General features: G+C 41.5%; 2 protein-coding genes across 2 annotated transcripts; both read right to left on the reverse strand.

The window, feature by feature from the left end:
- Positions 1-781: 781 nt before the first annotated feature.
- Positions 782-5,541, reverse strand: LOC115806681 (thread biopolymer filament subunit gamma-like). Its single transcript, XM_030767543.1, has 7 exons — positions 4,925-5,541; positions 4,308-4,368; positions 4,028-4,123; positions 3,539-3,718; positions 2,170-2,295; positions 1,136-1,356; positions 782-932 (listed from the first exon to the last, which is right to left on the reverse strand). The coding sequence occupies exons 1-7, from the start codon at positions 5,539-5,541 to the stop codon at positions 782-784; spliced, it is 1,452 nt and encodes a 483-aa protein (XP_030623403.1).
- A 2,229-nt stretch (positions 5,542-7,770) lies between these two features.
- On the reverse strand, positions 7,771-14,544 carry lztfl1 (leucine zipper transcription factor-like 1). Its single transcript, XM_030769996.1, has 10 exons — positions 14,507-14,544; positions 13,387-13,511; positions 12,949-13,143; positions 9,838-9,895; positions 9,289-9,360; positions 9,117-9,182; positions 8,937-9,014; positions 8,191-8,367; positions 7,962-8,065; positions 7,771-7,789 (listed from the first exon to the last, which is right to left on the reverse strand). The coding sequence occupies exons 1-10, from the start codon at positions 14,507-14,509 to the stop codon at positions 7,771-7,773; spliced, it is 897 nt and encodes a 298-aa protein (XP_030625856.1). The 5' UTR covers positions 14,510-14,544.
- Positions 14,545-15,853: the final 1,309 nt, after the last annotated feature.

The following is a 15,853-nucleotide window of genomic DNA, read 5'->3' on the forward strand; positions in this document are numbered from 1 at the left end:
AAAGGAACACGTGAAGACCGAAAAACGATGACCATCTGCTCTAACCTTTTTCTGATCGATGCTCAGCTACATTAACAATGAAAAAAACAAACTGCTGCTTCGACAAGCCTAGACGTTAGATCTCTTTTATTCGTTTATGTGGATTCACACATTCTTGGATAACTTATTTATGGTCTGAGTAAAGACGCAATGTGTTTTGTTGTTTAAAATGGTTAGTCGGTCGACTGAAATCTTTATGTTCGGTCAGAGCATACGCGCACCGCACATTAAGCATCGTGGAGATATGTTCTGGCAGTGAGAAATTGAAAATAAAAATAAAAAATAAAAGAAAGCTAGGTTCAAAATATGGTTAAGGTTATTCGTAATGATCAACTGTGCAGGCGGTGTGGAATGTTCTATCCTGTGACTATGTATTGGCCTGGCATTAGTTTCAGACAATAAAAACTTCGCTCGCAAGGGTTGAGGTGAAAACAAAAAATCCGCAGTTCACTACACACGTGTCGCGAACCAAACCGAGGGCTTCAGAGCCGCGGTTTTCGGTTTCAGTACGAGACCATTACACCCCTACCACATGACATTATATATTAAACTTTCATGGTCCAACTAAGAAATGACAGCGCAATTTAAAAATACTGACTATGAATATTCCATTATAATACTGTTTTGGATGATTACGTTTTTCTGTTAACCGTGATAACTGCACCTGTTAGCTTTTAGAACATGAAAGTGACATGCCTTCCCTGACAAGCATTAAAGTGTAGCAGAAACTATTGGCTACGTCCTAGATGTCGTACCTCTCTGTTTCGTCTGACTGCACTTCTACAGCCAGCTCAGCCTGGGTGGGATTTGCGGGGGAGGAGCTTCTAATGGATGTGGGTGGAGACTTGGACAGGAAGAGTGGAGAGGATGTGAGGCTGGCCTGTAAAGGAAAGCTATAGACAAGAAACAGCTCTTAAACCTGTTAGGAGTGTTTATCACATGCTTTTCAGTCCTTTTATCAATCGATAGGACGATAAGGAAAGCTCATTATACAACCATTGTTGTATCAGGTTTGAAAATCTACCCTGGGTTTAATAGGTATCTTGAACGATAGACTACATCTTTAGCCTCGACGAGTAACTGTCCATATACTTGCCTGATGTCATCTGCATCCAGTAGTGTCCTGTAGGTGGTGATTTCAGCATCCAGGGCAAGCTTTATGTCCAGCAGCTCCTGGTAACGGAGGATCTGTTGGTGCATTTCTGTCTTGGCTGACTCAATGGATGCCTCCAGCCCAGCAATCTGAGCCTGGTAACCACTCACAGCAGAGTGTGACTGAGCGTGGGCCTCTGACAAACTCTTCTCCAGTGTCATATTCTGGGTGAGGGACACAACACAAGTGATGTTAAGTGTTTTCTGACTGATAAAGTATAGGACACCTCCACAGCTGTAATGTTTTGTTTTTTTCTAGAGTAACCACAGGGCTACAAGAAATATGAGAGACACGACGGTGGAAATGGCCCGAACAAATGTAAACTTTAAAAAAAAAATCATGAATAAACTCAACCAACAAGTAATACATTGATTTATCCAGTAATGCAACAACTAAATGATCTGTCTGTTGAAGAGGTGGTACAGCTTTCCTTAGTTTTGATATGAAGAGTGTGATTCTTATGAAATCAGAATGTAAAACACCATGTCCCGTGTCAAGTCAAGTTTTGTCATGTCAAGTTTCGCTGACTTCCATTATCATAACGAATGAAATGTCAAAATCCCCTACGCTTTGAGTAAATGTATCTCTGATTTTTTTCTTTTCTTTTCTTTTTTTTTTTTTTTTTTTTGTGGTGACCAAGAGTATTCTGGGAAACCAGCATTGCCCGGTGGGGACGTTTGCTGGCATGTTAGAAGTGCAAAAGTCGAAGAAGAAGAAAAAAAAAAAACAGAAACCACTTCCTCTTTCATGTTGTCTCCCGTGAGCAGTGATTTATTTACGAGTCTGATAGAGATCAGCTCTTATGACAGGGCCATGCCATCGCTCCCACAATTAACAAGACAACTGACGAGAAAACTTTTCAGCAGATTCTTAACTTGCCAGTTGGAGAAAAAAAAAAGGGAATTGTTACGTTGACAAATTTTCAAATTCAACAGGAAACTGTAGTTAACATGCAACAGACATGCTTTAAGCCTCACCATATTGACTAGATTCTGTAGCTCTATTCCAAGGGACTGCAGTTCCTTCTTTGCAGAGGTGATCTCAGTTTTTGTGGAGGTAAAGGCCTCAGAGCTGACAGAATTGGTTGTCTGCATCTCCTCCATCTGCAGAGAGACAACAAAGCAACACATTTAAAGGAAATGCATGACGTAAATTTGTCAGACCAACCCAACTGTCAATGCAGATTATAAACAACATAAAACATTTCTGTCAACGCTGCTCAAGCTATTGGCTAAAGCCACTGGTTTAAGTTTTGATATACATTGTGTTTCAGTTACTTGTGGACATAATAAAATATTTGTTAATGTCTGTACACCCAATCCTGGATGCGCATAGTCTAAAAAGTCAGTGGGGGCTTGTCTTAAAAGTTAGTGGGGACTCCCCTATGACTTTCGACTTTCATTTTACCAGAACTTGATGCTGATAGCTTAATTCTATCCAAAGGTATATTTTGGTACATTGCATTTCAGAAATTATTGTCATGAGCCTTGTCAAATGGCTCTTCACTGGTGACACAAGAGCCAAACCACACTTACCCATGCAAACACACACACACACACACACACACACACTCACCCGTGCAAACACACACACACACGCACACACACACACACACACACACATCCGCAGAAACACACACACAGCTGTACACTCCCATGGGGTTACCTAAGGCCAGACAGTGACTGCGGCTTTAAAAGTTTCACTAAAAACAGACGGTGGTACCCACAGCTGATTGGCTACTGTCTGTCACTGTGCCAACACAAAATGCAAAATGAGGGCAGGGCTTTGGTTTCAAAGCAATGTCAAAATACTAGAAGTGAGAGTGTCCAGTTAAAATTGAAAGAGAGAGTATTCCAAGATCTTCTGAAATCCGCACAGGAGGATCATCTCCTTCGACAGCAGGTGACAGCACATCGCCCAATTGTTTGTTCATAAACAGATCCTATGTGTGTTGACCAGTTTCTGAACACACAGCATGCCTTTCTTACAAAATAATTATCACTTTAGGAGGAGGGGCCACACGCAGTTGTAAATCAGCAGCTCTATGTATTTAATTCCAGATGTGTAACGATATCACTCAATCCGCTATTAAGTAAGTAGCTATGAGAACCAGTCTGTCGATTCACTCTGAAATCTCAGCATGAAATCTGTTGCCAATAACGCATTGTGGAGCACAGAGCCAGGCTTGTATTTTCACTTAAGTTGTTATGTAAGCATATATAAATATCAAATATGAAAAGAATACAACACAAATTCATTGTGAACATCAGGGTTACACCACTGAGCACATTGAACATCTTGATATTTAGTGAGGAACAATATTCATTTAATGTCAAGTTGCCATACTTTGAGTTTGTAGTAAGCGTCTGCCTCTTCTCTGTGCTGGTGTACAGATTTCTCATATTCCGCCCTCATCTTGTTTAGGGCAGCAGCAATGTCAAAGGATTTGCCTGTGTCAACATCAATCATGGAAACAGAAACACTGGAGGAAGATTTGCCGATTTTTGACTGAAGGGTGGCAAGCTCCTACAAAAGAGATTGAGAATCATTTGTTAATGTATAAGCAAATATAAATACAATGCTGAGCAAACATTCATAATCTGACACACACACACGCACACGCACACACACACACGCACACATGCCTGTGCACACACACATGCACACGTGCACATGCACACACTCACTCATGCGCATGCACATGCACACGCGCAAACGTGCACACACACACACTGAATATAAGCACACACCTAATCTTAAGTGGTCTGTTATGAAAGACTTAGAGCACATCTCCATGCTAAGTCAACAGCACATGGATTGTTTACCGTTTCATACCTCATCCTGGGTTTTGCTGACAAACTCGAGTTCCTCTTTCAGGGTTGTTTTCTTAGCATCCAACTGAGCACGCAGTTCAGCGGCCATTTCAATATCCTAAAAAGGAGCCACATCAGTTTTTATAAAGAAATTGCTGAGGAATATATGGCTTATACAACTAACACTTAACTTCAGTTAGACTATTACCTTTTCTGTTTGATAACTGTCTGTGTATAAATGGAGCAAGCAAACTTTTAATTTTAACAATGCATGAAGTTAAAAAGAGTCTGCGAGACATTACCTTCTTCATGGCAGCTATGTCAGCTTCCAGCTGAGCTCTCACTCCTTGCTCAAATTCATACCTGCAAAGCAAGGCATTGCCAGTGCAGAGTGCAAATTATACAATGACTATCAGGGGGGGTCAACTTTTTCTCCAGGGCTATAAGCATAGGAAATATAAATGTTTCGACGCCCCCGAACTGTTATTTTTACCTCTTTTGGGGGGGTCCAAGTCTTAATCAGGGGGGTCATCCCCCCCCCCCCACATAATTCGAACCCTGGCCCAGTGTTTTAGCCCTGCTTAAAGCTCTTTACTGTGGTTGTGTCTGAAAGATATATTATGACCTTGCAGTAACTTTTACATGAGGATCAGAGTAACATTTCACATTTGAGTGGGATTTTAAAAAAGTGAACTGCAGGTCCCAGTATCAAAAGTCATGCAGCTGTCTAAAGGAACATTGATCTTCTTGTGTCAAATCCATATATTTATATACTTAGAAAATAATGAATGCATCAATCAAAACTGTCGATGGTTATCTGAATAGTTAACTAGTCAATAAGGTCTTCAGATATGAAGCAGTATAGATTTTGTTTCCTGCAAACATACATGATATCAAAGATATTCTGACGAAAACTCACTTGGCCTGCAGTTCATGGGCAGAGCCACGGATCCCATCCAACTCGATCTCCAGTTTTACTGTGTCAAGCGTGAGGGTCTGCACCTTACTGCTGTACTCCAGCTGCAGCGCCTCCTGTTCAGCTGTAGTCACACTGCTACCGGTCTCAGCCGACGCGTCTGTGCTCCCCGTGAGCTGGGCTAGCTGTGCCTCCAAGGTGGCATTCTCCTTCTGCAGCTCCTTCACTCTGGAGATGTAGGTGGTGAAGCGCTCGTTCAGCTTGGACAGCGTGTGTTTTTCGTCAGCCCGGGAGAGGAGGGGTGCTACCACGGGACCGCTGATACTCGCAGAGGAGCCAACTGCCATTGAAGCACCTGCACTTGTGGCCCCTGCTGCTGCAGACTTTCCCATGGACAGTAATGCCCCTCCACCACCTCCTCCTAGACCAAAACCAAGACCTGACCCAACCCCAAGGCCCAGACCAGCACCTCCTCCTAAACCTAACCCCAGCCCTAGACCACCTCCAGCCCCAAGCCCCAGGCCACCTCCTGTGGCCATCCCACCTCCTCCTCCACCCCCAAGACCAAAGAGAAGACCTCCACCTCCAGATGCTCTGGAGGACATCAGAGACATGGGCATGATGTTACAGAGGGAAGAAGTAGTTCTACCAGCGTAGAGAGGCAAAAAGTGAACGACAGGAGAATGACCTACACTTCGATACTTATACATGGAGGGAGGGAGGGAGGGAGGGGGAGGTAGAGAGAGAGAGAGAGAGAGAGAAGGTAAAGAAGAAGATAGATGGGTTCTTTTCTCCCTACCTTTGTCCTGTGGCAATACTACTTCAGCAGGGTGTCCTATACCTGCCATAAATATTTGATCTGTACAGGTGTTAATCTGGGGGGGTTTCTGAGCTTTTTAACACCAAGTTCCCACAAGCAAGAAATGTCAGTTCACTTGAATCATACATGATTCAAATGTTTGAGCACAGATCTTTCTTTTTCTTTTTTTTTTTGCATTGCGTTTTATCAAATACACAGATTTAAAACGAGGATGCGATTTTGGCATTATGCCATAAATGTCGCCTCAGCAGATGTAACTAGCCATGAAGAAACTCCAGTTTGACATTTCTGCAGATCCTGATTGGCTTCTGTTCAAACATGAGATATTTTATTGCTTTTTTATATAGGACATGATGTTCGTGCGCTTATTAAAGTGACTGACTAGAGACACTGCCTGGTCTTGAAAGTCTCTGGGGGCACTTTTGACATGCCTCTGCCCATCTCTCTCTCTCTCTCTCTCTGTCTCCACGTATGCCTGGATTCCTTAGCTGGCAGACATTTCTTATACATTGCTATTTATGTAATAACCCATAATATTGCATAACTTAATGATAACCTATTTTTCGTATTTTCATAAAACCATGAAAACCATTGTTAAAAACAGTGTTTGTAAATTTTCCAATTTTTAACACATTTTAAAAATATTTCACACGAAATAAACGAAAGACTCTGCCGTGCAAAAGCAATCTTTTTTTTTTTTTTTAAGTCTATCACCCCACCCATAAAGTCATACAGCGTGTCACATATTCACTAATTTTACATCGCAAATAAGCTCATGTACCGTATACACAAGAGAGGACTCTGACCACTTCAAACACATTTCATATGCAAAGAGTAAGCCATTAATTCACAAAGCAGGTAAAATGGTAGACTGTGATCATATAAAAATAGACTTAGGCAAATGAGTTTCAGAATAGAATACATACTCATACAGAAAGCCTCATAAAGGGGCTCCTTCAACCTTTAACCTTTCGAAGTCTGCATTGCAGATGTTCTAAACAGTTTGTAATAGAGTGTTACTTTCCTATGTGGTTAGCAGATCAAAGACTAAGAAGTTGTTCAACATTTAAAACAATAACTTTATGATATGGGAAGTCAACACAGTTTCCAACAGCAAAGTCCTTTCACCTCATTCTGTGTAGTAACAATAAGGGATTATGTTGACTGTGTGTGAGACCTGTATGATTATTACAGACCAGTATCCAAATCAGGTTCTATAAATGTTCAACAGTGGATTATGCCAAAAGTAATGAAACAATAATATTAACAATAATAATAATAATAATAATAAAAAGGAAATCAACGTAAAAAGGAAATGAATGTCCGCTGGAAGCCTTTTTAATCAGAAATAGTTTGGCAGTCTAAAACGTTTTTGAAATACATCCAGACACTGCTAAGACTTTTTGAAGAACAGAGGACAACCAGGTTGTAGTGATACAGAGACATATAGTCCATTTTTCTGCAGGACTCTGATTTATGCTTTAGTGTCAAACAAGTATGTGCCCCTTACAGCAGTGTGAGGGTAAATCTTCAGGCCATAACTTTCCTCTTCAGCGAATAAAGAATACGATACTCCCCTCGAGCAAACCGTGAATGAACTTGTTCAGCAAACTTAACTCCGTACGTCCAAGATTCATTAGCGGTAGGAGAAACCTTGTTTTTTGGGGGTTTTTTTGTTCGACAAAAGTAAAACTATACCCTTTACCGCTGCTGTCAGCTACACCCTACAGAAGCTGATGAAAACAAAGACTCGTGATAAACGGTGGGGCTGGAAAGACTGGAACAGAACTACTCATAAGCGTCTGCACAGAGTCCGCTCTCTTTTTTATTTTTCATTTCTCTTTTTTCATACAAAGTGTCCTTTCTCGGTCTTCCTAGAGTCTGTGCGAGTGTGAAGTGTGTAGAGGGGGGTTTTTTGGGGGTTTTTTTTTTTGTTTTTTGGAGAGGAATAGCCTCTCTAGTCCCTGTGACATCCATGAAGTTGATCCCTTTGACCTTTCATAGTTAGAGTCTTCTCTGAAGAAAGTGTTCATTCATCTGACTCATACCTGAGGAGGATACACCACAAAGAAAGATTAATGCAAGGGAAATATGAGCTGTGACACACAGGGGTAAAACCAGAAAAGCCACCAACTCCTGCAGAGAATAATTTCTACAAGGTTAAAAGACAAATTGCCGACTCTAGATGGGAGAGGCGTTATTTGGTGTGGCTGCACTCACTTCTGTAACCTTTTTCTGAGCTCCTTAATCTGGTCATTCTTCTTGGTAAGAATCTCTTTCATGTTGCGATAAGCAGCAGTTTGTTGAAACTTTTTCTCCAGTTCCTGTACGTGTACACACAAACATGCACGCACGCACGCACACACAAAAATATCATAAATATGTTGACAACATATGTGGTTAGGAAGGAGGACAGTGAGAGAAGACTAAGACATCTGTGCGTTCACACCTTCTCAGCCAGTGCAAGCTGCTCCTGTACGCGCAGAAGGTCATGCTTGGCTGAGATCAGGCTCTCCTGGAGGTCCTTCTGAGAGTTAGCATTGGCACTGAGGGACTTTTGGAGGTCAGCCTGCAGCGTAGCCACCGTGTCCTCCAGCTTATTGATCTCCTGACACCGCAGAGCAAGCTGATAGAGAGAGAGAGGGAGAGAGAGAGAGAGAGAGAGAGAGAGAGAGAGAGGGGAGGAGTGGAGTGGAGTGGAGTGGAGTGTGCGCGTGCGTGATTGTGTTTGTGTTTGTGTGTGTATGAGAGAGAGAGAGAGAGACAGAGAGATAAAGAGACAACTCCCTGTCAGTTTTTACTTTGAAACAATAAAAGTTTCTTCTTATTTCAAAGATTCATAATTATTACAGCTTAAGTTCACTGCAGTAAAATTCTATACCACACTATAAACAACAGGGCAAACTAACAATACATACCATGAGATTTCCGTGACAGCCGATAAAGAATAACAATAAGGGAAATTAAAAGAAATAACAAATTATACAACGAAAAAAAAAAAAAGAAAAACAAAAACAAAACCACAAAGACTTCCATCTGCACTGCTCATTTTAAGAGGATACTCATGAAAGAGCTTACTATATCTATAAAATCAAACTGTCAAATAAAACAGCAACATAAACCCCCAGTAAGGAAAGGGGTTGTATGAAATTCAATGGCATGAAATCTTTGTATATTGATCAGACAATACAACACCTGCTGGTCTCCCTGGGTCTTCTGTAGGTCTCTCAAGGCTCTCTCAGCTTTGGACCTGTCATCCAGCGCACTCATGGCCTGCAACACACAACTCTCTTTGAGTTCAGAATACACAGAGCTCTTATCCCGACTCAAAAGCAAAAGGAGACGGGGGTTACTGATAGACAACAGCGTCTCTACCTGGGTCTCCAGCGTTCTGACTCTGGCCTTCAGTTTGTCGTTTTCCTCTTGGAGTCTCGCAATTTCCTGTGAAAGACAGAAAAGGTTTGAAAGTATATGGCTTTCTCCGCGTTCCTCATTCATTGCACGCGCACCGTCCAATATCACTTATAACGTTAAACGTTCTCCTCACCTTGTTGAGCAATTCAGAAACTCCTCCTTCGTTTAGGGGAGCTAACTTCGGTTTGCTGGTTTCCTGGTTTACCTGGGCATACGAGTGTTGTAAGCGTGATCAAACATTGGGAAAAACAAAACTGTAGCTAGGTCCTCTTATGTGACTGTGACTGTTGCTGCTTAAGTCTTTCTTTTACAATCCTGCAAGTACAAAAGCACTTCAGCTGAACAATAAGGATGCTTTAGCTGACTCAAGCTAAACATCGCTGAGGCACAAACACATGTTAACATTACGGTACAAAGAAATTATATTTCTACTAAGATATAGGTACGGTCAAATGATTGCCAGACTGAAATGGGATATGCTACAACATGACTGGATCATTTTCAGTCAAACAGTAATATATCTGCAGAGAGGGATGTTGCAACACATACGCTGAGAGAGAGAGCGTGAGCTAACACACGTAGATCACACACACAGCACACTTCACACCTGAAGTGTGAATGACGTGGAAAGTGGACTGAATGGTTTGGTCACACACCAGGCCAGTTTGTATTAGCAACTCACTTTATTACTGGATTTAAAGTCAGTTTTTTCCAATTCTGCAACTTGCTCCAACAGTTCCCTGGAGAAAAGGAAACGCAAACAGAAAAGAAAGAGAGAGAGAGAGAGAGAGAGAGAGAGAGAGCTTATTGTAAACGGGGGACAGAAAAATCATGGACAAATGTTTGATAACATTAAAAAAAAAAGCCATTGGGTGAAAGACATCCTAAATACTCTTCGCGTGTTGTAAATCCTGCGTTGAGCAACAAAAGGAGAAGAAAGGTTTACATTGGGAGGTTACAAACCACACACTGTTTTGGGGGCCCCTGGGAGAGGAACGTTTATGCAAACCTTTCTAAAAGCCACACTAAAAAAAAGAACAGTTCAATCACGTTCGAGCAGGTGCAAAATGTTTGACCTCAAGGACATTTCATTCTCAGGAGTGGAGGGGTAGGGGACAGGGTGTGAGGTGGGGGTTAGTGGTGAGGGGGGGGGGGGGGGGGGGGGGGGGGGGGGGGGGGACCCAAAAAAAACAGAAAGAAAACATCACCATACACACAAACATCTTTACAAAGAAAAATAACAACACCTTTCTTCCTGATGTCAGTTTAACACTTTAAACATTTGTGGTGAAAATTACAGCTCTTCGGCACGTTGTAGTGTCGTTTGATCAGGCAGCTGCTGACACGCATACATGAGGTACTGGGCGTTTTCCTTGTTTGCGTAAGCCACTACTTGTATCAGTTCCCTATCGCATTGGGAGCCAAAGGACCACAGTTGACGCTCTCGCATGTTTTACTGGGGTTGGCGGTGTCGCTGCGATGCAACATATTCCGATGCAAACAAAAGCCACAGGGGTTGAGGCTAACACCATACACTCTGTTTCAAACAAGCCTTTACTGTCTTTGATCAGTGTTTTTTCTTAATGTTTTTTTTTCTCTTTCCAAACGATGTTGGGGTCAAATGCGGTTCAGCTAATATGTATACACATATATATATATATATATTTTTTTTTTTACATGCAATACAAAAAGATCTGTTTCTTAAAAAAGTGGATTAGAAATTGCAATCAGTTAGATGAAATCATGTAAAAAGCTTGAAACTGACTAGAGAGGCAAAATTTGTGAGGTGAGATTCCTAATTCGGGCCACAATTTGCAGTCGGATTATTATCTTCTTAAAACTACAGCCCTGTCACATGGCCTTCACAGGCTGAGCTTTCAAAAGGGCTTTCCTAAAAATCTCTCTCTGGGCTTCTATGTCCCCTGATGTTAGATTTACTATCGAACATCAAATAACGAATGCGGCCTACTGAGATTTTGGGTGTCTGGGAGTTGAAATAGCGCTCTCCCACTTCCTTTCTGCATCCAACCAGCTGTAACCCCCCCCCCCCCCCCCCCCCCCCCAAATTTGTGCCATTACTGTGCCAGTCTGCTCTCTCCTATAAGGACTGTCCGTGTCTAACAGTCCCTCTTTTACAGGCCCACACAATCACTCTGGTAGAGGAATGTTCCAGAACCACTTGAGCAAGTTAAGATCTATCCTCATCCAAAGCAGGCACATCAGTGTCTCTGTCCAAGGGCGGAAAAAAAAAAAAAAAAACCCACCGAGGGGGAAAACGGAGAGGAATGGAGGAGTGGTCTCTTGATAACCGCAAGCACACGTTACATAAGCTCCAAAATCTGTGTTTTGAACTCGCTTGAGAAACTGACGGCACTTGAGAGACAGTGCCACTCTCAACACCAGCCAAAGATGATAAAATCACTGAGACACTTATTCCACAACACAGAGCTCTGTCGACACAAATGTCCTGAGTTGTCATGAGATGAGATATGCTCTGGTAACCACAGCCATAAATACAGAAACTGAGAAAAGCATGCGAAACTGAAAACTTTGCATTTTGTCCGGAAAACTCACCAGCACGCAAACCTAACCTAAACCTAAAAAAAAAAAAAAAACCCAGAGGGATAACGTTCATTTGAAAATATTATGACAATATGTGTTTTTGTCAACTGACACAAAATTGTTTTGGCATTTGCTTCAAGCAAGCGATGCCTTGACAGTCCCTTTGGCGTATTTGCTCATGATAAATACACCCCCATGTTTATTCCTTACCGATAAAGTACAAATCAAACTTCATATTCCGGCATAACTGTAATAATACAAGAGCAAAGTCGTATTTGATGACAACCAACTGTCTTTTCAGATTAATCTTTTACAGGCCGCTCGGCATAACCCCACAGCTGCCTCTGTCAAGGCAAGAAGACATTCTTGGCAGGTACGTAGAACCTCGCAGACCTGAAATAGATTCAGGATAAGGCCTGTATATTCTAAATGAAGATTTTCCTAGCGTTTCTTTGTCACTGTTTTCAAGCCTATTTCAACTAGGAGATGTCAATCACAATTTTTCACACATATTCCTCGAGGGAGGAAAGAACACTCTTAAGCGGTAGACAAAATGTTTAGCGAGATGCACCTTACAGCTTACCAGAGAAACAAATGTAATTGACCTTAGCGTTTAGCTGACATGAAAACCAGCAGGACTGCTGACACCCAGGACCAGAATTAAGGACCCCCGGTCTTACAGCAAACAGCGGCCTCAAATCGAAGATCTTGTTAATGAAGCATTTCATGTATCTACTCATAGAGCACTGTTTGTGACAGCAGTAACACATGCAGAATGCCTTAATATGATATGAAATGATGGCTTTTTATAGCAGCTGATCTCATTTGACCCGGTCAAATTTACTACACTATTAGAGACTGTTGAAAGAGAGAGATGCACCCTACCCTACTGGCCTGGATAAGAATCTATTTCAGTACTGACCATGACCATTTCTCATACTTCCTTAGGTGGCAGTATATATACAATATCACCATCAGGGACTTGTGTGTAAACTGCAATATCTCTGATGGTAAATTATTCCTCACAAACATCTTATGATGTCTATCACGTTTGACACTCTCAACGGATCCTCTATTTGAATCCTACTCCTGCTTTGAATCCACCCTACCCCTTGGCTCCACGTTCTGCACCCACAGAAGCTCCTGGCTTAATCCATCTGTACTCAACCCAGCCCTCCCTCTAGCATACATCCATCCATCCCTCCATCACTCATTTCTCCCCTGCAGCCACCTGTTCTCCAGCTCAGAGATGTCAGTCTGCAGTCTCAGGTAGAACTTCTCTGCCTGGGAGAAGAGCTGTCGGAGGAGCAGCACGTTGGTGTGGGCTGTGTTGATGAGTTCGGTCTCCACTTCCCCATGCACCACAGCTTGCAGGCCGTCCAGCATGTCTGTCACCTCATCCACCGTAAATGTTTCCTCCACCAGTCTACAGAAAGAAAGAGAGACAGGAAGGGAGAGAGGTGAGAAGAGTGAGGCAGAGAGATGTAGAAAGAGTGAGAATGAGACAGAGAGAGAGAGAGAGCGAGAGCGAGCGACAGACAGACAGACAGACAGAGAGAGAACACGTAAACATGTGGCTGTCTTAAAAATGTAACAGAAAAAATTGACTGCTAATCTTGTCGAGGATTCCCCATGAACATATACACATAGTTATGAGGTGACTTCATACCTGCTGTCTCTCAGGTCCTGGAAGCATGAATCGATGGTCTTAAGTCTCAAGACCCTTTTGGAGCGGGCAAATCGCATGTAGTTGACAATCTCATTTTGATGGTGCTCATTAAAGCCAAAATCAGCCTGTGGTTTAATAAAAAAAAACAATTAAAAAAAAGGTTTCATAGGTTTGCATTTAAAAACTCTGGGCCTGTACTTTGATCTTATGTGGGAATATTACTACCATCCTTTCACTGTGTGCTTAGTTTATCATCTTGGACTAATAGCACACGGCTTATGGTCTGTGCGTGTATTACGCGACTGCATTACATAAGAGAGATACAGAATTTTAAATCGTCACTACTGGTATGTCAACGTCTCATGCTTTCTTCAACTTGTCCATGAAACCTGACGGAACATCAGCGCCCTCTGTCTTTCTGTATCCTACTACAACCAGAAAGATCGAATTCTGTGGTATAACATAACCATAATCAAGGGGCAGCTAAAACACTGGATTAGGAGTTGTGCAACAGACAAAGATGTAACCTCTTATAAAATGTAGCAGAATATCACAGAGGTTACAGTCCGTTGTCGATGCAAGACTTTGCATGTTGCAAATTAAATTAATATAGACTATCCTGTGGACAAAGATACTTCTTCAACGCCGACCTCATCAATAATGCGATTATATGGCTCTGCTTTCAAGTTGTCTTTCGACCCAGTAACTTGGATAGTATCATCAGTAACCTAAACCCGATTTATTGTTTATTCTGTCTTTTGTAAAACGAATGGCAAGAAAGATCGTGGGTATTATTCCAGATGTGAGAAAAAAAATCTAATTATACCCACTTTTCAAAGCATGTAACAGTAACAGGCATCCTCATCCCCGTGTTAGCTGGCTAATTTTGTTGAAACGTTTACCTGATAACGTAGTAGGAGAAAAATATATGTGTACCGATACATGTAGCGTGTATTTAGTTGAACAATAGTTTTCCTAAGTGCATACTGCAATCGTGCCAATGTTATGATTTATACGTGTATATATATATAGGTTAACTATGATAGTTGAAGACATTCATCTGCTCTGGGTACCATAAGCTTCACCATCCGCTACTTGGCTAGCTCGCTAAGCTACTTACCATGGTAATACGATGAGAATCAACTGTTATTTCAGACGAAAACTACGTATACTATTATGCAGTAATGTTCTCCAGGATAAGGCGGTGTATCAAAAGGCACTATAAAAGAAATCAGTGCTGCGGGGTTCTTGTCGACGATTGTTCACTGTTTCCAGGCTAAGTTGCTAGCTGAGTCTTGAAACCGTGTTTGGGTTGCGCTTGGAAACGGAATAGCGTCATTGCGTTACTAACCAACAGGGTTGGTGAAGGATAAAGTATTGAGGCTCGCTTTAGGTTGCTACCGTAGCAGCGTTATCCTATGGTAAGACGCCAGCAGTAGTTTTCGGAGTGATTTATATTATACAGACGGTAAAATAGGATATTATTTATCTGAAGTTCCTACCCATCAGTATTAGAGAAATGCAAAATAAATTATGCTCGTTTCTGGTTAAAATGACCGTGGGAAGTGCAACACCCTGCACATTACAGATTTTGACATATTGAAGTGTAAGTTGACAACCTTTACAGTTTGAGTAAATTAAAAATACTTAGGTTAAACTTTATGAAGCACAGCCACAGAATCCATGAGTATGGTTTCATCATCACAAATGACAGTGTACATTAAATCATTCATTTAAAAAACTGACTGTTTTGGAAAGGAGTGACATCAGAATCTTATTCAGACACTGTTCAGACATCAAGAAATGTACCTGTAAATGAAAAATGTAAAGTTAAATCAAAATTATAACCATAAATGATCATAAAGTTAAATACTGAATATCTGTTTCTGTTTGCTTTGCAATTTCAATTTCATTCCTAGAGTAAAGATTGTTGAGCTGTTTATCTACACAGTCTGTTGGGTTTAAGTTGGTTTTTTTAGTTTTTGTTTTTTTGTTAGATTACTTTCAATCTTTTACAACTGATCAGTTTTTGGATAACAGATTCATATTGACAGGATCATTTCAGCTTTCTGTTGTGATGGCTCCACAAGCTTTTTCAAAAGACTTTCTGTCTCATGATCTGTCTGTGCCAAGAGTAGATGACAAGTGCATGAAAAGAGAATGTCATGCTTGTCTTTATCGGTGAAATCTCAAGCTCACATCCAAATGTTTCGAGGACCGCCTATCGTGGTCACTGTAAAGTGAATAAAAAACATTTGTAAAAGTTCAGACTTGTCTGTCCCCTTCTTTTTTTTTTGTGCACCATGGAGCTATTTTGCTTTCAGAGCATCTCAGAAAAGCGTAAAGCCCTGTCTTTTCCTCTAGAGTGTTCATGGACTAACTCAATTATGCTAACGGGCAGCGCATGCTAGGCCCCCTGGATCAGATGCCTCATAACGTGACCACTCTCTTTGCCATTTCACTCCAT

This window comes from Chanos chanos, chromosome 3 (assembly GCF_902362185.1).
Source record: "Chanos chanos chromosome 3, fChaCha1.1, whole genome shotgun sequence".
Lineage (NCBI taxonomy): Eukaryota > Metazoa > Chordata > Actinopteri > Gonorynchiformes > Chanidae > Chanos > Chanos chanos.